Source organism: Ambystoma mexicanum, chromosome 8 (genome assembly GCF_040938575.1).
Source record: "Ambystoma mexicanum isolate Mex_15411 chromosome 8, UKY_AmexF1_1, whole genome shotgun sequence".
Taxonomy (NCBI): domain Eukaryota; kingdom Metazoa; phylum Chordata; class Amphibia; order Caudata; family Ambystomatidae; genus Ambystoma; species Ambystoma mexicanum.
In genome coordinates, this window is record NC_090929.1 from 689094090 (window position 1) to 689118449 (window position 24360).

General features: G+C 47.2%; 1 protein-coding gene across 4 annotated transcripts in view; it reads left to right on the top strand.

Moving 5' to 3' along the window:
* SEC31B (SEC31 homolog B, COPII coat complex component) overlaps nucleotides 1-24360 on the top strand; it is a 2991081-nt gene that overhangs the window by 1258122 nt on the left and 1708599 nt on the right. For all 4 annotated transcript variants that reach the window (XM_069610491.1, XM_069610490.1, XM_069610492.1 and 1 more), the window contains one exon: nucleotides 12730-12882. In XM_069610491.1, coding sequence (XP_069466592.1) covers nucleotides 12730-12882 — 153 coding nt within the window. The remainder of the gene's footprint in view (nucleotides 1-12729; nucleotides 12883-24360) is intronic.

A 24360-nucleotide genomic window follows, 5' to 3' on the forward strand; every position in this document is an offset into this window, starting at 1 on the left:
TATTCTGGTGCCAGAGGCCTGACTGAGAATGAGATCCCTTCAATGGGCTCTCAGGACACAATTGTCTAAATTCTCAGGCAAGATGTCGGATCTCCTTGTTGGGCAGAAACCTGTGCAGTTCCCTTAGGGACCACTGCAAAAGATTTAGGACTACAGGTGGTTGGCAGTAAACCCAATTGGTAGCAGTCTGTACCACCCAGATTTACCTGGTAGCTGTGGCTGAGCAGACTTCTCTCAAGATGAGTTAGGCAGTATATAATAGAGTATACACAATAGGTACAGAGATACAGTAGCACAAGCAAACACTGACCAGAGCTTTGGTGTAAAAGTATATCATTATTTATTTAAAGACACACTTGCAAGTTACACTAGCACAAAAAGAGGTAAGTAAATTCAACACACAGTCACTATTATATATATATATATTTCTGAGGCTTGTGGAATCTGCTTAGATCACATGCTGTGCATAGGCCGACATCTAGTGGAAGCTGCGGAGTATTACAGTTTGTTTTTCGAAACTCGAAAATGGGCGTCGACACAGGCGTGCCAGTAATAGTATCCCTAGTGTGATGTCCACTGTACCCAAGATCCCTCACGTGTCTGGGATCCTCAGATTGTTTTTTTCCGCCATACTGGTCGGAAGCATCTTGCGGAGTCCCCTGGCCTTAGCCATACTTTTGCTAATAATTGGAAAATATAATTCTTTATTGACATCCTTCCCCACCCCAACGTCGACCCTCGACGACGGCTGGAGAAGACATCGACCGTCGGCTGCCGCACGACGGATCTGGGCCTCGGAAGGCCGCTGGCCTCGGCCCGGGCCTGGTAGGCCGCTGGCCTCGGCCCTGCAAGTAGGGAGAGTGGGGGGTGGTACATACTCTTCACTCTTGGTATATAAGTACACCTTATCTTATATATTTCATACACTTACCAGCCCGCTGCCTTTAGGTGCGTATGTAGGGTACCCCTTTCCAATTCTGCCCCAAGTGCAACCGCAAATACCCTTGGGTCGACAGGCACGCCACGTGCAATCTCTGCTTGCCGAGGGACCACCCCGAAGCGAACTGCAGAGCGTGTAGTAGGTTTAAACCTAAGACACTTAAGGACCGTTCGACTAAGCGTTGGGCCCACCACGCCAGGCAGGCGGCCATGGCAGCGGAGGGCGCCTTCAGCGATGGCAGCGACGCCGTACTTTCGGACGGCAAGGGCATTACGGCGTCGAAAGACAGCCGAGCGCAGGTCCCCGACCTCGGAAGGTCGTCCGGCAGGGCGGCTATGGGGAAGACCCCCGGCGACGCAAGCGCTACACACCCTACACACACTAAGCACACTAAGTCCAACCGAACCTCGACGACGTCGACTTCACGGAAAGAGGCACAGATAGAACGGTCCGACTCGGTGTCCTCTGGGCGCTCTCGATCGAGATCGCCTCATGACGCAAGGCAATCATCCACTCTTGCTAAGAGTGCCTCGCTCCCTAGACTAACGGAAGTTCGATCGTCGGAGGACGAAGACGACTTCCACCCCCAGGCCGCGCTCCAAGAGACGGAGCCCGTAGTTAACACCAGCGAGGCCCCACGCTCGAAAAACACAGATACCTCTCCCGATCCTCGACGCCAGGCGTCGAAAGTCTCCGGGGCCTCCAAGGGACAGGGAAAACATTTTTCCACGCACGGGGAGGGGGGGGAAACAGCGGAAAGCACATTCTTCCACTCCTGTACGACCATCCTTCCCCCCTAAGTAAACAGATAAATACAAGTCTACTGAGAGATCAACATCCAGCAAGGGTACCCTTGATAAGTCCCCTAAATTGCCTACTAAAGTCATACCCTGTTCCAAAGAATGGTCCAGTGAAGACATAGACAGGGTCATGTCAAGGATGTCTTCCTTGGCTGATTTCTACGACAAGAATCCAGAGCATTTCCTCTCGTATGACCCTCACGGGGCCACACCCTCAGGTTCCACTGATCCTATCCCCCTAAGTAAAAAGGCCCGGTTCGAAAGACCTGAACCCTTCGAGGTGCAGCCTTACTCTACTCCATTCCCTGAGGGGGACCAGGAGTTTGAAATTATGGAGGAACAAGCCGGGACGGAATACTATGCGGATGATGAGGATCAGGAGGAGGGAGAAGATGAGCAGGAAATTTACAGAGTAGATTCCCCGGTAGAGAACAAAGCCCCAGTTACCGACTCGCCAGTCGATAACCAGCCCCTCCTTAATGAGGTTCTCGCGGCAGAACATTTTCACATCGACACCCACGGTGTACAGGAGGAAAGGGACTTCGCAGAAGAGTTGGTGGGAGAGAGGAGGCCGGTCGCTCAGACCATCCCTATCCTTAAATCCATCCAACGAAGAATAGATCCGTCCCTGGTGAACCCAAACCTCACCAGAGCAGTCAACCCCAGGGTCGAAAAGCTTTTCCGGGCAGCCCAGTCTGACCCTCTCTATATAAGAGGACATCTTAAACCAGACTCCCTAGTTGTTACCAACACTCGGAAGAGGGCTGGAACACCCTTATCTTCATCAGAAGCTCCTCCCGACAAGGAGAGCAAGAAACTTTACGGGTTTGGCAGGAAGGTATCCTCAACGTCCGCCTACCAAGCAAGGATTGCTAACTCCACCACCCTGTTGGCCAGCTACAACTGCCATCAATGGGAAGAGGTCGCGGCGCTCATAGCCTCTGCTCCTGATCCGTTAAAGGGCCAATTGGCTCGGATCTCGGCAGAAGGGAGAGCCGTGTCTGGTTGCATATTAAAAGCAACTTTCGACGCCGCGGACAACGCAGGAAGATTGATAGCAGAAAGTACTGTTATCAAAAGACATGCGTGGTTACGGCAGTCGGGGTTCAAGACAGAAACTCAGGCTTCATTAATAGACAAGCCGGTGGAACCCAATCTATTGTTTGGGAAAGCGGTCGAAGACGCACTTAAAAACGCCAAGGACGAATACGAGACATTGAAATCCCTTGGCCAACTAACCAACAAACCCCCTAACCAGAGGGGGAATAGTAATTTTCGTCGCCCACGCGGCCAAAATTCACAAAGAGGCAACTATGCCCAGGTACAGGGTACACAGTGGAACAACAACCAGCAGTCTACCCAAAGTTACGGCAGGGGTAACAAGAGAGGGCGTGGAAGAGGCAGAGGCAGCCCCAACAAGGGAGGTGGCACGCCTCCACCAAAGCAGTGACGCTCAGTTCAGGGTCCCTTCTCACGCAACCCCAGTAGGGGGACGCATTTCCAACTTCACCCAGGCTTGGGAAGGGATCACCTCAGACAGATGGGTGCTGTCAACGGTGTCCACAGGATATTGTATAGAATTACTGCAGCGTCCCCGGAACCATCCTCCACGACAAAGAGTACACTCCTTAGAACATCAGAAGATCCTTCTCGAGGAGATCGCCATTCTGCTAGAAAAGGACGCGATAGAACTCGTCCCAGGACACCAGGTAAACAAGGGTATCTATTCAACTTACTTCCTTGTGCCAAAGAAAGATTTGACAATGCGCCCAGTACTGGACTTACGGCCTGCCAACAAGTATGTCAAGCCCCAAAAATTCCGTATGACCACGCTACAAGAGGTAATCCCCCTCCTAAAAAAGGGGGATTACATGGCAACCTTGGATATGAAAGATGCTTATTTTCATATTTCCATGCTCCAGGCGCACAGAAAGTACTTGCGCTTCAAGGTGGACAGTCGCCACTACCAATTCAAGGTACTGCCCTTCGGGATAGCTTCAGCACCCAGGGTATTCACCAAGGTACTGGCGGTGGCAGCTGCACACCTACGCAGGGAGGCAATCCCAGTGTACCCTTATCTGGACGACTGGCTCATAACGGGGGAAACCCCAGGAATTTGCAGGACAAACATTCAAAGGACTATCGACCTCCTCCACGAATTAGGCTTCTCAATCAACGAGAAGAAGTCAAGCCTAGTGCCAAGCACCTCAAAACAGTTCCTAGGAGCAATCCTAGATACTCAGAAAGGGTTGACCTTCCCTTCGGAAGAGAGAATTCGGAATATACTACTGCAAATTCCACATTATCAGTCCGGTCAACAAATAACGGTACGCAAAGCAATGCGGTTACTGGGAATGATGGCGTCATGCATTTACCTGGTCCCCCACGCGCGACTGCGCATGCGTCCTATGCAGGAATGGTTGGCGAAACAGTGGTCTCAGGCGAGTGGTCAGTGGGACGATCTAGTGGTCGTTTCGCCAACACTTGTACAGAGCCTACACTGGTGGACAAGAGAGAATCTCGCAAGGGGAAAACCCTTTTACGATCCCGAAGTACAGGCAGTGGTGACTACAGATGCATGCCTGACTGGGTGGGGAGCTCACCATCTCCACCACACAGCTCAGGGTCTCTGGTCTCACTCAGTAGCCAAGAACCACATCAACCTGCTAGAGCTTCTGGCAGTATTCAGAGCGCTTCGGGCGTTCGAGCCCCATCTAATAAACTTGTCGGTGCAGATCCGGACGGACAGCACGACAGCCATGTTCTATCTGAACAAGCAAGGAGGGACTCGTTCGCCAAATCTGTCCAAGCTTGCCCAGAAAATCTGGATATGGGCACTCAGACGGAACATCTTCCTGTCATCGCAACATGTTCCAGGGGAGCTCAATTCCCTAGCGGATGCTCTAAGCAGAGACTCCCTCCCAAAAGAGCACGAATGGGTCTTTCACAGAGAGATCGTAGAAGATCTCTTCTCTCGGTGGGGTTTCCCCACTATAGACTTATTCGCCACAAGCGAAAACAAACAATGCCCAGGATTTGCATCCAGGTTCCCCCAGCCAGACTCCCAAGGGAACGCCCTGTGGATGAACTGGTCAGGGATGTTTGCGTACGCTTTTCCACCAACTCCCCTCATCAGGAAGGTAGTGTACAAGATGAACAAGGAATCGATGACGCTCATCCTAGTTGCTCCCATGTGGGCGAGACAACCATGGTTTCCACACCTACGCAGGATGGCGGTGTGCGAGCCCATCAAACTCCCAGCCTGGTACAACCTACTGTCCCAGCAACAAGGTCAAACAGTGCACCAGCGACCCAATTCAATGAACCTGGCAGCATGGCTCCTCGGGTCATAGAGTTTGGACATCTCAATTTACCACAGAGGTGTATGGACATCCTAAAAGAATCCAGGAAACCAAACACAAGGCACTGTTACTTTGACAAGTGGAAGAGATTTGTTATTTGGTGCCAGAATAAACAAATCAACCCGGTTGATTGCACTCCTTCCAACATTGTGACATACATGCTCCACCTGCTGGATTGGTTTTTAACTCTCTGAAAGTACACCTGGCTGCCCTCTCGGCTTACACCACATCCCATAACAAGGTGTCGTGGTGGAAAGTACCAGTAGTTAAAGCCTTCATGGAAGGAGTAAAGAGACTTCACCCTCCTATTTCTAACCCACCGCCAGGATGGGACCTTAATGTGGTGCTAGCTAAGCTCATGGGCCCCCCTTTCGAACCCATGCATAAAAGTAGTCTCAAACACCTGACTTATAAAACTGCCTTCTTAGTAGCCATTACCTCTATAAGAAGGGTCAGTGAAATTCAGGCTCTGTCAGTGCAGGATCCTTTCTTTACTATCCACAAAGACAAACTGGTTTTACGCACACACCCTAGGTTCTCACCTAAATTTATATCTAAATTCCATGTAAACCAGTCCATCGAGCCTCCGGCTTTCTTCCAGAACCCGCAAAGCTCGGCTGAGGTGAAACTACACACCCTAGATGTGCGTAGGGCGGTCCTCTACTATGTAAACAAAACCAGACCGCTAAGGAAAACAGATCAACTGTTTGTCTCCGTAGCTACAGGCAGAGAGGGAGATCGCGTCTCTAAAGGCGCTATCTCGAAGTGGATTATCAACTGTATACAGCTGTGTTACTCTCTTTCTGAAAAAACTCTGCCTTCTACGCCAAGAGCCCACTCTACTAGAGGCATTGGGGCCACTCTGGCTTTCATTGCAAATGTTCCCCTCGACACCATTTGCAAAGCAGCTACTTGGAGCTCTATTCACACTTTTACTCAGCATTACTGCATTGACACTCATTCCAAGACAGATACACAAGTGGGACAAGCGGTTCTGAGACACCTGTTTGCTCATGACTCTTCTCACATCCCACCTCCTTCTTCTGGTACTGCTCGCTAATCTATGCACAGCATGTGATCTAAGCAGATTCCACAAGCCTCAGAAGGGATACATTACTCACCGTAATCGTATTTCTGATGCTTGCATCTGCTTAGATTCACATGCGACCCACCCTTCCTCCCCTCCGAGAGAAGGCGCATGATTGCTGGTAGTCTTACCTTTCTGTCTATCTGCTTGGATTATCTGTACTCACGCTACTCCTCATGCTTCCTCATGTCAGGAAAAAATACAATCTGAGGATCTTAGACGCGTGAGGGATCTTGGGTACAGTGGACGTCACACTAGGGATAGTATTACTGGCACGCCTGTGTCGACTCCCATTTTCGAGTTTCGAAAAACAAACTAATACTCCGCAGCTTCCACTAGATGTCGGCCTATGCACAGCATGTGAATCTAAGCAGATACAAGCATCAGAAATACGATTACGGTGAGTAATGTATCCCATATATATACGACCCTAATTACTTATTAGACAAGTCTTAGTGAGAAACACCACTTATTTTCAGACAGAGGTGAGCGCTTAACATAAGATGGCACTCTAATAAGGTGTATTAAAAAAAAGGGAGGGAAAAGGCAAGTTATGAAAGCACACAATTTCAATACCTTCCAAAGAACCACAGTGAGGCAGGTTAGGCAAAGTCTACTGGAGAGCAAGGAAGTTCAAATGCCAGGCTCTCTCTTAGAGAGAGCAAGCGAAATGTGTCCAGGATCACACAGTGCCCAAAGAGTCTTTGTAGATAGTTCACAAAAGATTGAGATCAAGTCAGGAAGAGTTAGTTAACAGGCCCCAGGCTAACCCAGGTTAGAAAGTTGAGGATTTACTGTCACCCTGAATGATCTGTCGCAAGGGAAGCCAGGCGGGACACAGTACCTGAAAGTGGGAAGAACGCTCCAGCGGGGGCAGTTGTTCCTGGCAGCGGTTGCAAGTCGGTGTTTCGTCCAGAAGAAGAGGAGTTCTCGACGTGGAGGAAAGCTAAGCGTCGTTGCACTGCCAGGGAAGAAACCAGCCGCAGAGTTTCCCGGTTACAAGGTACTACCCTTTTCTTTGCGGTAGTGGTAAACCGTAGTATTCCGGTTGCCGGGGTGCTTGGCACGGGCAAGGCAGCCACGAGATGGTCCAGAAAGGCGAAAAGACGGGCAAACTGGTTACCCCCACCAGTCAAAGGAAGAAGACTCTCCGGGCTGGAGATCTCCTCTGTCGTCGGGAAAAGTGGGCTCCACCGGTGGTGTCATCGTTGCAGGTCGGCTCGGCTTCTCCCTCCTCGGATTCTTTAGGTCTTGTGGTGACTTCTGAAGTTCCAGTCCCCAAAGCCCTGCTTTTATGCAGAAAACCCCCATTCATTCAGCCTAGCTGTCACTCAAACATGCTAAGTGGTGAGCCGGGCGGCTCACCACTTGGGCCAATCACACAAGAGTGCGACTTGAGTTGCCGAGGCAACTCAGTCCAGGGTGCCTAAACCCCCTGCCAAACCCCCTGTGGTACCCAGACAGAGTGGCACCCCTTTTGGAGGCTTCTGTGGAGAAGCCCGCCAAAAAGTGGAACAAAGGGCTCGACTTGAGTTGGAGTCACAGAAGCGAACACAAACGCCACTTTGGAACCAAGTTTCAGCAAAAAATACCAACCGGTGAATTTATTTAATTTAAGGCCATTTTAAAAAGTGGTAGCCTCGAACAATGGGAAAATCCCATAGGAATATATTTGCGGTCGAATATAAAAAGTAGTATCCACTGCCACCAGCCAAAACTCGGTCGGGGGGGACTGGACAGTGCCCCCTCGAACAACAGACCCCGGGGCAATCGAATTGCCCCGACCAGTACGTCCACAATATGATGGTTTGTACTGGTTCTGTTAACAATTTAAGACTAGTAAAGCCAGTGGTGACTTTACATGCCCTGGGAGACAGTAGTCAGTCCCAGGGTATGGAGTCTATGTTGGGGGGTCGCTACGACACCCCTGGGTTACTGCACGGAGGGTGCTGTGTAACCCACAAACCAAAAACACATGAAGCCCTATGGGGTAAAGGACCCCATAGCCCATAAAACACGTACAAAGTCAAAGGAACACTTCAAATCATGTCTAAGAGTGGGAGAAAAAGAGTCTCACTCTTAGCAGGAGAAAAAAAAATAAACCCCAAAAATCCCGCAAAGCTGCTGGGGGACTCACTAGGTTTGGGAAATTAGCCTTAACAGAGAATTCTCCCTAACACTCCTTCAGGTTCCAATCCGGGTCTCACAGGATCTTCTGTGGTGAGTCTGCGAGGGAAGTCTTGTGAAAGGAGAACCTTTTTGGCAGCCGTGCCCAGAGAAAACTGTAGTAATGGATGCTTCCCTCACAGGGTGTGGAGCTCCCGCCACCGATCTGACCATCAGCAGTCGTTCGTCTCCATCAGAGTCCAAACTACACATCAATCGTTTGGAGCTGAGAGCAATCAGGCTAACACTGAAGGCGTTCCTGCCGTCTGTATGGGGGAAGCATGTCCTGATAATGACGGACAACACGGTGGCCATGCATTACCTCAAGAAAAGAGGTGGTTTAGGGTCTCTACCACCGTGCAGAGAGACGATGAAACTCTGGTTCTGGGCAATTCAGGAAGGAATTTCCCAAACAGCGTTCCATCTGACCGGAGAGGACGCTCTGAGCAGGCAGAGCATAGTCTCCCACGAGTGTCAAATAGCTCAGGAAGTCCATTAAGAGGTCTTTGTCCTTTGGGGAACCCTGCAGGTGGACCTGTCCGTGACCAGTGCCAACCAGAAGTGCGAAGGGAACTGCTCAAGGGAATTTCCTCTGAAAGGAGCTCTAGGAGACGCGTTTGTGGTGGATTGGGCATTCCTGCTACTGTACACATTTCCTCCGATCCCCGTTATTCCTCAAGTTCTCGTAGGTTATGGAGGTTCGGGACCCACATGATCTTGATTGCTCTGGATTGGGCCAGGGGAGTGTGGTACCTGGACCTTCTAGACATGTCCCTCTGTCCTCCAATGAGTCTTCCCCAAAGAAAGAATCTTCTCTCGCGAAAGGAAGGTCGGGTACTCCCTCCAGAGGTCATGACTCTCAACCTTCACGCATGGTTTCTGAAAGGTTGAGATATAAGGATTGGGACCTCCTGGATGACGTAATGGAGGTGTTGCTTTCGGCCAGGCGTCCAGCAGCAAAGTCCATTTACCATAGCGGTTGACGTAAGTGTTGCAACTGTTGCAGAGGAAAGAATTTTGATCCTTTTCAGTGTTCAATTCCGGAGGTTCTCTCCTTCTTAATTTCTTAAGCACACAGAGTTCTTCAGGTGGGATCCATTAAAGGTTACCTAGCGGCGCTTTTCATATTTAGGCGCTCATCCAAAGAATGCTCTTATTTTAAGATTCCACTGATCACTCAGTTTCTAAAAGACTCACAAATGTGTTCCCGCCGTCACCTTTTCAGGTGCTGGTCTCGGACCTTAACCTGGTCTTAAAGTTTCGGATGGGTGCTCCGTTACAACCTTTGCAATTCTGTCCATTGAGGTTGCTGACCTTTAAGACTCTTTTCTTGGTTGCGATAACATCTGCTCGTAGTATGAGCGAGTTGCGGGCACTTTCTTCTAAGCCACCCTTTACTATGTTCCACAAGGATAGAGTTGTATTGAGAGCATGTCCTTTCTACCTGCCTAAAGTAGTTTCTGACTTTCACTTAAAGTCAGAAGGTTGTGCTACCCGCCTTCTGTCCTCCTCCCCATCCTAGTAAGGAAGAGGAAAGGCTACATCGGTTGGACCCGAGGAGAGCTTTAATCTTCTATCTTTCCAGAATGTCCAAAGTCAGAGTGGACAGCCAGCTCTTTGTGGGGTACACTAGACACTGATTGGGTCAGGCTGTTTCTAAACAGACCTTGTCTAGGTGGATCATCCTCACTATTTCTGAATGCTATAGACTGGCTGGCAAAGACACTCCTGAAGGCTTGCAGGCTCATTCCACCAGGGTCATGGCTACATTGACAGCCCTACAGAGTTGTGTCCCTGTAAAGAACATCTGTGATGCTGCAGCGTGCTCTTCCATGCACACGTTTGTTAAGCATTATGCCCTGTATACTTCCCATGTTCAAGATGTGGCCTTTGGTAAGGCTGTACTTTACTCTGCCATTTAATTGGGTGTGTCTAAATTCTTCTCCCTGCTCCAGTCATGGATAGTGCTTTGGGAGGAATGAGGAATACGTTGGAGGAGACAATCCATTCGAAGAGCAAGTTACTTGCCAACTGTAACATTCTTTTGATGGGATGTTCCTCCAACGAATTCCTCATCGCCCTCCCAACCTACCCCTCAGAAAGATTTCCCATGCTATTGCAACTTTTGTTCCAACAAGGCTGAGTACAGTCGGAGCTGTATTATGGGCATATGGTCTACACAATGAGAGGGGGGAAAAAACATGAACTGAGGCTACGGGCGCCGTGCGTGCTACCTATAACATCCAATGGCGTCACCCTCGACGGAGGCCTTCGAGAGCCATAGATGCAGGGAGCCCTCTGCCTGTAAAATGTCCGAAGCAGCTGAGCTGTGGATATTAAATGTCAAAAATGAGGAATACGTTGGAGGAGCATCCAGTCGAAAGAACATTACCAGTTGGTAAGTAACTTGTTTATTTCATACATATACATGAAAACATATTCAGTGTGTAAAATACGCAAGGCATGTGTGTGCAAGAATTCAATTATGGAGAGAACACAATGATTTATCCATTCCTGCACCAACTCTCTTATTAATCTACAAACAAAAAAAACAGATTGTCAATTTTTTACCATCTTTTGTCACTACTATGGTTCATTTCAAGTTCTACTAGAATTATTCAAGAGAAGTATATGGATAACCAATACTCATCTATTTTTCACTTTCTGAATATCCCTTTTTGTTTAGTTTCGACAAAACATTTGTTTAGTTCTGTCAAGAACTGATGTTCGTCTTCCTCAGGACTAGTAACTTATACTTTATAGACAAGATAATTTTTCTATTTCTGTATTTTCTTATTTTCTTTTTTGTTCTTTTATCTCCTTATACACCATCCCGTGGTCAATATCTTAACAAATTCAAATGTTTCTTCCTGATAGAGATACGGGAAGTCCTCTCCGTACACCATAAAAATTTGCAGGATAATCTTTAATTATCTCTTCTCTATATGTGTGTGTATAGATTCTCCCCTTCTCTTCTAACCAGCAGATGCACTGCAGGAGGAATCGTTCACCAACACCTTCTTTCTTATAGCTTCTGATTTCATCTGATGCTGCCTGGAAACTTAACTGGTTAGAAGTGAAGGGGAGAATATACATACACATATAGAGCAGAGATAATTAAAGTTTATCCTGCATATTTCTGGGTGGTGGACTTTATTTACTTTGTAGGACATCCTGACAAGCACTCATTTAGACGAATTACTTCCTTTCAGAAGTAGGGCCAAGAAACCTAGGGACAGCATCGGTTTTGGGTGTTCTAATAAAGAACTTCTTAACTTAAAATGCCACCTTGTCCGTCTCCTGATTCTCACTTACCACAAGGGACATGGTCAGAAAACCTTAGCCTTTATGTATACATGAATATAGCAAGATTAGTCTCACATTTTGGAAATATCTGTATATTCGCTGCAAAGAAGAAAGGCCAGATTAAAGTGACCATGTCTAGAAATGTATACATATTTTGCGACAAATAGGTCACGTGACTTAAATCCCAAGCAGGAAAAACAACATTTATCCTTCCATGGGCATTGGGTATTTGGGCTCATTGTGCGGTGGAGCGATCACACTTTGGCGCATTTCACTGATGGGATGTATCATTGTTGTTCAGCTTTGCCCCCAGCCCAAGTGTTGCTAATGATATTTTGAGTTTAATGGCTTTGCAGACCGAAATCGTAAAGATCTGGGCCACCAACTTGGAATTGGGTGGGCATTTCATGACCGCTATCTGATCCTGAAATAGTTGGTTTGCGTTTCTATGTCTCTTGGTCTCCTTAGTGCTGGCTGTTCATGTTTGAGCCGCAGCATACGTGGTCTCAAGAGGAGGCTTGTGGTCTGAGAGCATGTGTGTGTTTATTCTCTTTCATAAACGTTTGTTGGCCATGACTGTAGCGTCAATGCACATGAATCCCTGGACAAGGCAGCTTCAAATTCTTTCCAGGTTTATTTCCTGTAGTAATGCAGAGGCCCGGAGTGGGGGAGAGGCGCTGGGGCATCCACAATGTGTCATCTCTAGCACCAAGGTCTTTCTCTATACTTTCTTACCTCACAAATGTAATTCATCAAACCTCTCCTCTTTACCGCAGCCTCCCTCTCTTCGCCATTCTCTCCCCTACAACCTATTGCTCTCCAAACATCCTCACCCACTATCTCTAAAACCCTTACTACTTGTTTCCCCCTCTCCACTACATTTTTTCTATTCCCTGTTCTCTGTGTGTACTAACAGTCTGCTCTCTGTGAATGATTCACTGGTTGTTTTCAGGAATATCCAATGTAAGCAGTTTGTAGTTCCTAGCACACCTTGCTCTTCTCTTTCTAGGAAAGACGCTTTGTTCTAGAAGTAACACACTCTCTTGTTTCACTGTACCTTGATTTTAGATATCCTCTTCATTCAATACCATGGATCCTTTTGGTACTGGGCAGCCTCTCCCTCCTTTGCATTTACCTCAACAAGTGTCCCTTACTACCTCAATCCCACCATTGAAGAAACCACCTAGATGGATTTGCAGACCAGTGGGTGTTTCATTTGCGGTAAGTTCCTGCAGACGTTTTTGTAACGCGTTCCGTTTTCTCATCTAAGGTTAGGCCATCATGTGCTCTCATTTATTGAGACCACATTGACTGAGCTGATCTGTTTAAAGTTCAGGTTCCCACAAAAGGTGTGCTTATTGTTTAATTTATACTTACATACCGGTAAATCTGGCACTGTAATCTCTCTACTGGTGGAATTAGATGCTTTGATTACTCACTATAACGCCACAGACCATAAGAAAGCCCTATGTCTGGTGATTGTAATGCACATTTAGAACCTCTTCCTTGTATCAAAAGTCAATTTATCAAAGACGATGAAAATTGGGGTATCCCAGATTTGGTCTGTCCTCCCTCCAAGACACTGGTCTTCAAAGTGGGGGGGTGAAAGCCCAGAATGAAATGTAAGCACAATTATTCCCAAGCTAAAGAAATGGATCGCTTATTTTATGCATTGGAAATGTGTGGGGACAATGGATGCTGGTTTGTCAACCGACCAGCTGCACCAACTTTATACAAGAGTCCACCAGTCAACCCACATCGAATATATTTTTATGGAAGAAACGCACTGGGCAGATTGGAAATTTCAAAGTAATAACCATGAGTCGAGAGCGACCACGAACTAGTGTGCTTGAGATTATTTTGGGTGACCTATCTGAATAAGGCAGCTATTAAAGACTCTTATAACTCAGAAATTGTTAGTACGAGCAATAGACCAAGGATAACCTGGGCAGACTTTGATTAGGATTATAACGCCCTGTCGATCTTTAGGTTAGTCCTTCCTGTACTTGAATCAGCCCTAAATCTAGAGCGATCTAATCAAACTGATATGGAAGCCTTTTATTGTGCACTAGTATCATGCCTCACTCCAATAGTCAGCAAACAGTCTTGTGAAATTAAAAATTTCTGGTGCCACTCTGAATTTCAACTGATAAAGAAGGATTTAATGAGGGATAAAAAATCGAACAGAGCTTGCACATGGAAACCTTTTCTGAGAGCGATATACAAGGGTTAGAAAACTCAGAAGAAGCAAAGTTGGAAATGTTAAAAGCTTTGAAAAATAACCTGTGTTCATTCTGGATATGCTTTCTGGCTCTTCTACCAGTCTCAGATATGTTTAATTACAATCTCATATATCCTTCTATGCTTTTCTTCTAGTGGCAGAGACTGCCTTACTTATGTTCAGTAGTTTAGCCTAGCTCATTACCTCCTTTCTCCGTGACGTGCATCCTCTCATATCTTCTGGTTAACCCATGTTAATTGATTTTTTCCAAAACATTTATTTAAACATGAGCACAATACATACAAAGTAGAGCCGTGTCATCAGCGCCTATAACTAGAAAAACCAGACAGGCAAACATACTGCCCCCCTGAGACAAAGCACCCATCTCCTTTGACACAAATAAAGGCTACAACTCAGTGCTTACCCCCGGAAGTTCACAGCAGGGAGTAGTTTGACAAAAGGGAGCGTCTGAACATCAGAGATGGGTAGGTTTGGCAATAATCAATAAATGGCAGCCACCAGTTCAGGTATGTAGTGAATTGGTTGTTCATATGGGCTGTTACTTTCTACGCCACTAAAATGTCACGCCCCTTGATCCACCAGTGGGCAAGTAATGGTCCTTACTCATGTTAATTTCGAAGTTTGTCTGTTCCTGGATTTTTATAACTCCTTTCCCTCTCCCATTTCTATCGGGAGTATGTTCTCTGCATTCACAAATTTCAGGAAGTACAATGTCTTTGCTAATGTTACTGCTGAGCCATTTGTTAGACAACCTAGCACATATGAAAATGCTCTATGGCTATGTCTAACTTGTGTATTACCATTAGCTTTCACAGGGCTGCTAGCTTTCAGCTGTGCTTCCTTTTAGCTTTTTAGGCAGGTCATATTTTAATTGGAATTATTTTAACTAGTTAGACTGTTCAATTTGTCATTTGGCATTCTGTACCCACGTAGGGTTTTAAACTTCTATTAATCTACTTATTTCTGATTACATTTCCCAGGAAGCTTTGCTGCTTTCAGTGCCTGTACTTATTTGGCCAACGGCATGTTAGCGCATCTGCTAGGCAGAGGTGGTTAGTGCTGGTTTGTGCCTGCGACATGCCGGATGCTCCTTGGTCTTATTCTAATTTGCCAAGTCTTGGCCAAGTTATCACCAGCTGTTATCACATTTGCGTGTTATCTCGTGCTGCTGAGATTTATTTCTGTTGAAGATCATTTTCTGAGGTTCTCGTTTGTTTGTGTTTCTGCATTGGCTCTTGCCCTATTATGCACACTGAGTTTTTGTTGCCTTCCTCTTTGGTGGAGAGGGTCATAGACACGCTCCGCAAAAATTCTTGTTTGGTATCTTGCGATGGACTTCGGGAACATCCCAGAGAGTCTCAAAAAGTGTACTATTGTTAGTCTTGACACTGGCTGGTGAGAGTCACACAGTTAATCTGTTGCAGTCACAGGATTCTCATATTTTTAATGATCTGACTGTGGCAAGTTCTATCCTTCATGTATTTTTTTTACCTAACATTGTTTTGCCTGTTTCTACTTCACTTATTTTGGCTTCTGCTGGTAATATAACAAATTGTTTCTAGAGACAAGGTGCAAGTGGTTCCCACCTGATCTTTTTCAGCATGTGTTAGTACAATGGCTAATACTGTCATTTTAGAGGATGTATCTGCAACTTGTTCTTCGGTCTCTCCTATTTTAGACATCTTGTGTAATTCACCAGAAATTGACAATGGCTGTTCCTCATTTGATGACAGTATAGGCACAACTGACATCCTCGTACTCCCTTCTCAGAGTGAACTCCTAACCAACAATCATTCCATAATTGGTGGAGTTGATTCTGATTGTTGTAGAACTCCTCGCGTATAACAGTTTTATTCAATACTTGATCCCTGGTCCAACAATCGGTGGAAGTAGCGGGCTACATTTTAGAAGCTGATCTGGATATGCTAGCCATTAGTGAGACTTGGCTCAGTCCCTCAGATACAAATCCAGTTTTACTTGCCACTCCCCGTGGCGATAATATATTCAGGGCTGATCACTCCTCTTGTAGAGGGCGTGGTGTTGCCTTTATCCGGAGGGACTCTTTTAAAATGCACTCCCTTAACTCGTTCACTATTGACAACTGTGAGACGCTCCTGGTTAAACTTAATTTTGATAACAACACTGCTATCAGTATGCTCATCTTTATAGGCCTCTCAATACAATCCAGGATTTTGAAGAACAGCTATTGGCATGTCTTAATGACAATGTGAAGCCTAATCCTCACTTTTTGTTATTGGGAGACTTCATTCTCTTATACCGATTTACATGCTGCCTCATTGCGTAAAGCTCTTGAAGCACTTGGCTTCCATCAATACTCTGTGACTCCTACACACAAAGATGGAAATACCTTAAACTGGGTTCTTGCTCACAATCTTGTTTCATTTTTGCTGATCCCCGTCTGTGGTCTGATCCTCTTTACATTTCCTTCCAGTTATTACTCCCCACGGCTCTCTTGTGGGTTGACTCTAATTCAACAACCGTTAAGTGTTCGTAATCTGAAAAGGTTATCTCCATCGGCTATCACTCCTTTGGTTCTTCCCGTTTCTCCTAGGCTTATTGACACCTTGAATTCCAACGATCTTGTGTCAGAAATGTAAGTTTTAACGCTCACCTGGGACTTGCAACAGGTGCTAGGAGCCGGGGAAGGTGTTCTTCCAGTAGATCTAAGAGTTCCTGAGTCTTGAAAATAGGGGCAAGCCTCTCCTTAAGCCACTCTGTCTGCTGGTAAATTAACAACCAACAGAATGTGGGTCATTACGAGGTGGGCGTTAAGGGGTTAACGGCGCTGACACCTTTACCGGCGCCGTTAACCCCTTACCGCCCTATTACGAGTCTGCTCGCGGGACCCGCAAAGGGCGCCTGGTAAAACCAGATGCCCTTAGCGGGTCCCGCTAGCAGACCAGGGAGCTAACAACGGGCCCGTTGTTAGCTTCCTCCGCATTCCCATTGAGCCCGCGAATGGGAATGGGGATGTGTTCCCTGAATGGGGAAATACCGGGTCCTCCAAGGTTGGAATGGCCGGTATTTCCCCATTCAGGGAACTCTGACCCGGTATGCAGTATGGGGTAGCCATGCTGCAAATAGCGGCATGGATACCTCCAACATTGTAATGACCCCCAATGTCTCTTGGAGCCCCTGCCAAATGTTAAAAGGGAAAAACATCCCTTGTTTTTAAAAAAAGAGAAAAAATCTGCTGTACACAAAGATCTTTGAAGAGGATGTTCCAACAAAAACGATGAAGGGGCAGGAGTATTGAAGGCAGCCAGTAAACAAAGGACCCTTACGGAATCAGCATTAAGGAAGTCCCAAAGGAGAGGGCTTGAAAGCAAACAGCAGGGACTGAATGAACAAGAGACCAGAACACAGACAATAACAGGGGAGAATTAGATCAGGAATTCAAGGAAACAAAACGGACAGCCAGGGCAAAAGGGGGGAAAAAAAGCAGAGGGTCCGAAAAACGAGTACTCAGAGTACTGAGCTAGGTTCCAAACTTCCTAGCGTTTAGACGCAAGGGTCTCAGTATGGGAATGGCATAAATGCCAGGGCAATCCGGAAATGCATGAAAACAAAGATGGCCGCCCGAAAATACTAAACCGCTCATTTAGAGTCATGGGCACCATCTTGGAGGAGGATATCAAGAGAACGCACCGGGGAGCCAAACGCCAAGAAGAAAATAAGGACCAAGGTTGGTGAATTCTTACAGTATACGCCCTCCGAAATCCAGTACCTCCCAGTTTTCCTGGATGTAAGAGCTGAAGCTGAATCTAGTTCCAAAGAACTGTTTTTAATTCTCACTGAGCTTGAGGGATCTTTAGGTCAGAAGTTTACTATCGAAAATGACAATACCTGGTGCCAAGATATACAAAATTAGTACGCTTGCGTCCCGTCCCCTTTCCTCGATACTACATGGGCGGGAGACGGGACCTTTTTCACCAGAAAAAACCTTCTTCCACTTTGAATTTAGAAACGCTCAGGGGTGCGCCCCCTGGGAGCATGCGCTGCCCTGACTCTGCCCTCCGGTGCTACACATCAGTCCCCTTTTCTGTATCGAAGGGAATGGGCCGAATTCACCAGCGCTCCTGGGTTTGGTTTCGGTCATGTAATTCCACGTGCGGATCCTTCTTCTCTTCTGTCTTTTTGTCTTTTTATCACTCAGGTACTCTGTCCTCAGTCGTCGCGCTCCTCCCCAGCATATGTCGACTTCTACAGGGTTCCGCAGGTGTCCATCCTGCGATGGGCTCTTTCCAACTAAAGACCCCCACGCCCTCTTCATATGTTGCCTTGGCCCATACCCCGGCTGGCAAGCTTGTACCGGGTGCAACGTGCTCTCTTCGAGGTCTCTGAAGAACAGACTAGCCAGGTGGAGGGAGCTCTCTCCAGAGATCACCTTCAAAGGACCTGAAGGACTTAGTCTACCATTGATCCAAGCCCAAGGTACGGCCGCTCTTTTCCATTGCACCCAGCAAAGGAGACTCCTTCCCAAGGATTCGCCCGCGTGGGAGGTACCGCTCAGATCCGGTCGCTCATCGAGAGCCAGGCAGTAGAGGAAGTCCCAACCTCCCAGTGAGGCTTGGGCTTCTACTTCTACGTGGTTGCTCATCTATACGGACCTTTTTTTTAAAATTTCTTCATTGCCATTTGCATAAGAAAGATCAACAACAAACCAAACCATAAACCCCCCATTCCCCCCCCCACATGACACGAGATATTCCACAAGCCCAAAGTCAGACCCAAGTGTATATGAATAAACCTCATAGTGCAACGGTGCTGGGGTCATATACCGGCGCACAGCAAGTCCTGAGGCACATGCATAACGAGGCAGGGGACCCAAGACAGCACAGTCCCTCATTCCCCCTTAGTGGACCAGCAGTTCAAAGTCATCAACCTATCTCGTGTTGCCCCCCACTAGCAGCCTTCTCAGCTCGATGACGGCAAAGCCATGAGTAACCGTGGTGAGGCGGAGTATAAGCGCTCATCACTCCCACGAAGGGCATATGATGTATATGCATCCCTCATCCTAGTGTACCCCCAAGTGTTCCCCCTCATCACCCCCCATCTCAGTTCCATATCATTGCAATACAAAATGTCCCGGGACCATTGGGCAACCGTCGGGGCCACAGCACTACCCCAGCCCATAGCAAACCTCCCCTTAGCCAAGATCAGCAGAAGTGTAACCAACTTCCTAAATCCTTTCGGTACCTGGGCAGTGTATCCCAACAAGCCCATCAGCGGATCCGGAGAGTACCGCTGGCCCACAATCTGCCCTATCACATCAAACCCCCCCCCCAGCCCCCCCAGTCATGATGCCTACCTCCAAGGAGCCAGACCAGGCCCAGCTACCCCAGAGGCAGACATCATGTCCCCGAGGGAAGTCTCAGCAGCCCCAAGTAGGGGCCCTTTGGACTCAGATCTGGCGCCGTTGGCGCCAGGCTCATATTGGACAACAGTCCTGGCGCCATAGGCGCCAGGCTCATAAAAGATGACTTTGTGTTTGAAGGTGCTTGGTGTAAATTTACCTGATGCAGACCATGCTGCAACATCCGGGCCATCTAGAGGCCTGAATGGGACTACTTTATCTTTGGGGACTACGTAACCACACGGGTGTGGCCGGAGGAAGAATACATACCTGAGAGGAAGGATACATACCTGGAACTACTTCGAAGGCTATTTAAGCCACGCCCAAGCAGCAACTCACGCTTTGCGTTGTTCTGCATCTAGCAGCTGGACGCTCACCGTGTCTGCTCCTGCATCCTGACTTCTGCCACGCCCGCCAGCATCCTGGAACACCTGCAAAGGGAAAAGAGAAGAGAATAGGAGAAGGAAGAGTCCTTACCTGCTAAAACCGCATTCCGGAGACATTTCTCCGACGATCCTGAAAAGGAAGACATTCATTTTAAAAGCACATCGCATCGATCGCTGCAGCGCCGCATTCCACTCACCTTTACTAGGCGCCTCCATGTTCATCAGCGACCATCTGGATCCGCAACCACATTTCAGCGCCTAGGGAGAAAAAGACAAGAACAAAGGTGAGCTAGGGAAGAGAATAAGAAAGCCTTAATTTGCCATCATAAGACTTACCTGTTGGGTCATTCCCACTTCATTTCGGGTCGGTGCCGCATCCTGGCATTTCCGGACCCCGGCCCCTAAGGGGAAAAAGAGACATCAGCGTTAGTGAGCGAATGCTAAGACATAACCTGAACGCTCATTAAAGACTTACCTGATATCTACTGGAACTGCACCTTTCACTTCGGGTCGGTGCCATATCTCCGGCATTCCCGAACCACGGCCCCTATGGGGAAAAAAAGACACAAGCATTAGTGCATTAATGCAAGGACACAAAAAGAACCTCTCATCAAACAACTCACCTGAGTTTCCTTCGTCGGTTCCATTGCTCATCTCGGAATCTTTGTTCTGCACCTGAAATAGAGACAACGGACAATTATTATTCCGGGCTCATACTTATAAACAGAATTCTCACAGAACTTTACCGGGAAGGTCAAGCAAACTTGAACTCTCTACAATCCATGATCCAGTGAAGTAACTGGATTACAACGCGCCCCTGCATCAGAAGCAGGATGGAGAGCTCGTCCTTTCAGACCCTAAGGTGAGACTTCACGGGGAATCGCAGAAGGGTTTCGTGGAGGGTGAGAAGGGAGTGGGAGGCTTGCACATTATCCCGCAGATTGTTAATACTCCCTTTTCACACACAGAAGGATATTTCTGCGAGTCAGACAAGCCAGATTTGAAGGTCCGGTCCAGTCCATCTTCCGAGTCCTGCGCTTCACCATAGAAGAGACAACAGCACTCCAAACCAGGCCTGCGCCTCCGTGGGAGTCAGGTGAGCGTTACAGAACGCGAAGCCTACCTACAATTTTCCACCCGGGCGCTATGGAAACTTCCGAGACAGACCAGCTGGCCCAGCTTTTGGGGGAATTACGGGCAGAAGTACACTCCGCCCGCCAGGAGACTAACGCTCTCAAAAGAGAACTGATCCTATCTAAGGAAAGAACTGATGACCTGGCCAAACGGTTGTTGCAGGGTCAGGCAGGACAAACTCCTTTACCTAGTTCCGGGGGTAATCCCACTTCTATGATTTCGAATAACCCGGTACCAATCAATCTACCTGGAAACATGCCTTTGGCCCCGCCTGAAGGTTTTGCTGGGGACCCCAAGAAATATGCCATTTTTATGAACCAATGTCACTTACACTTCCTATGCAGACCTGGGGCCTTCCCTAATGACCAGACCAAGGTAGCTTTTGTATTATCTTATCTCAGCGGCAGTGCTGCCGATTGGTCAGTTCCTTTGGTAAATCAAGATGACCCAATTCTCCAGGATTTTCAAGGCTTCCAGGCAAGCATGGAAAGATTATTTGCTCGACACTCTCAGGGACAGGCCCTAGACAACGAACTGCTATCCTTACGACAAGGTAACCAGGATCTCTTATCTTACATCGCCACCTTTAATAGGTTGGTTGTGGAAACTGGGTGGCCAGAGAATAAAAGGATCACATTATTTCATCGAGGTCTGCGCGGAGAACTTAAAGACGTGCTAGCCCAAATAGTAAATCCACCCCAAGTCTGCGCGGAGTACATAGATCTTGTGGTCCAACTTGATCACAGACTTCAGAATAGAAAAGCAGATCGATCCAAGTTTGAAACCAGAGTGTTGATCAAAACTCACGCTAACCCCAATGGTGCCGATGTTTCCGAACCAATGCAAATCGGTGGAGTTAAAGGACCGTTAACGCAGAAGGAACGGGAGAGAAGGCGGCAAAAGCAATTATGTCTCTATTGCGCAGCTGCTGGTCACTTTCTACGAGATTGTCCGGTAAAACCACCTAAGAAGGTGGTTAGAGCCACTGACAACAATTTAACAGAACCTGATTCGGGAAACGACCAAGGCCGACAAGCGTAGAGGTCTGCTTGCCGAGCTTGAAAACAAACTCTTTGACCTCGCATTTCATCATGCCAATGGTCCTCGTGGATCCGAATCAGCCTCGGCGGTTGCATGCTATAAAGGCATACATCGACAGTGGAGCTATTGGAAACTATGTAGATCGTGAATTGGCCTCCAGGATTAATCTCCCTCTCCGTCCGAAAACTAACAAGGATGTCATTACTACAGTTGATGGAACCGAAATAGCCTCAGGGCCGGTAACTCATTCCACTACAGAAGTGACACTAGTGGGTCAGGATGGACATCGGGAAGCTATTGTGTTTGACGTAATCAAGGCCCCACAGTTTCAAGTAATTCTAGGAATTCCTTGGTTAGAAACACATAATCCTCGAATAGACTGGCGAGCAGAGAGAATAACCTTTCCTGATTGTGAACAAACTTGTTATCCAAGAAATCCAAATATGGGCCTGGCCTCAGTAACTTCCGCCACTATTCAACTACCGGCTGAGTACCAAGAATTCCAAGACGTTTTCCAAAAAGAACAGGCCAACACGTTACCTCCCCACCGGTCGTACGATTGTCAAATCGATCTGGTACCCAATGCTCAACCGCCTTGCAGTAGGATTTATGCTCTTACTGAACCTGATAACCTTAATTTGCGTCAGTATTTAGATCAGTACCTTGCCAATGGTTTTATTCGCCCGTCAAAGTCTCCTGTTTCCTCAGCTGTTCTTCGTGCCGAAAAAAGAAGGCGACCTTAGAACATGTATTGACTACCGCGCCCTAAATCAAATAACGATTAAGAATCGTTATCCTCTGCCTCTGATCCCTGAACTTCTCGACCAGGTAAAAGATGCTTGTATGTACACCAAGTTAGATCTCCGGGGAGCTTATCACCTGGTGCGTATAAAAGAAGGCGACGAATGTTAGATTGCATTCCGCACCAAATATGGGCTCTTTGAATATCAGGTGATGCCCTTCGGATTGTGCAACGCACCTGCAGCCTTTCAATACTTTATGAATGATGTTCTTCGGGAACTTATCGATGTTTGTGTCATCGTATATATCGACGACATCCTGGTGTACTCCTCTTCGGAATCCGATCACAGAAAACATGTCAGGGCAGTTCTTGAAAAATTGCGCCAGCACAAACTGTTTGCAAAACTCGAAAAATGTGTTTTTCATACCACAGAAGTCGAGTTTCTCGGATTCATCCTGACACCTAAAGGAGTCCGAATGGACTCGCGAAAGGTGGACGCCATCCTCAAATGGCCATCTCCTAGCTCTGTGAAGGGGGTTCAGAGCATGCTTGGTTTTGCCAATTTTTATCGAAGATTCATCCTGGAATTTTCTTGAGTGCTCCAACCCATCACAGCTCTCTTACGGAAGAATAAACGCTTCAAATGGACTCATGAGGCAGAACAGGCCTTTCAAGACCTAAAGACTAAATTCACCTCCGCACCTGTGTTGAAGCATCCACGCCCAGATCTCCCTTACATTGTTGAAACCGATGCATCCAGCTTAGCCATGGGAGCTGTCCTGTCTCAAAGGGATCCAATAACTAACCAACTACACCCTGTAGCCTTTTGGTCCAGAAAATTCTCGGCTCCTGAAATTAATTACGCAATCACCGACAAGGAGTTACTAGCTATTAAGTCCGCCTTCAAAGCTTGGCGTCATTACCTCCTCGGCGCAAGACACACCATCACGGTGATTACAGATCACAGAAATTTGCAATATTTAAAGACGGCCAAAGCCCAGTCATCACATCAACTCCGATGTGCTTTATTCTTTGCGGAATTTGATTTTGTAATCACATATCGCCCTGGTTGCAAGAATGGCAAAGCGGACGCTTTATCCCGGATTGGGATGGAAGAAACAAATTCGAGCTTAGAACCTGTGCCAATTATACCTGAACAGAGAATTTTGGGTTTGACCTCTTTACAAACTATTGAGGACGTTCAAACTCGAGTTAAACAACTATTAGACTCCACAGCCTTACAAGAATGGAGCCAAAAGGGGTCACACTTTTCCGTTAATAACGATTTACCGTACTTCCAGGGGCGATTATTTCTGCCTAACAAAGAACTGCAAGAACTCGTTATTGCCCATTATCATGATACATTAATGGAAGGACATCCAGGTATCGCTAAAACTGAGGAAAAGATCAAACGACAATTCTGGTGGCGATCCTGGAGAAAAGACATAAAATCTTTTGTGATGTCTTGCGGAGTTTGCGCCCAAAATAAAGGTCAAAAGAAAAGACCAGCCGGTCTTCTACAACCTTTGAATATTCCACCGGCACCTTGGCACACCTTGTCGATGGACTTTATTACCGACCTGCCTCCTTGCTATGGATACAACACTATCTTGGTGATTGTGGATCTCTTCTCCAGAATGGCCCATTTTATCCCTTTAAAAGGGTTACCCTCAGCCTCCATCTTGGCCAAGGAATTTCTGGAGAACATAGTTCGTATGCATGGTTTTCCATCCATATTAGTCTCAGATCGAGGAAGCCAGTTTATTTCCCATTTTTG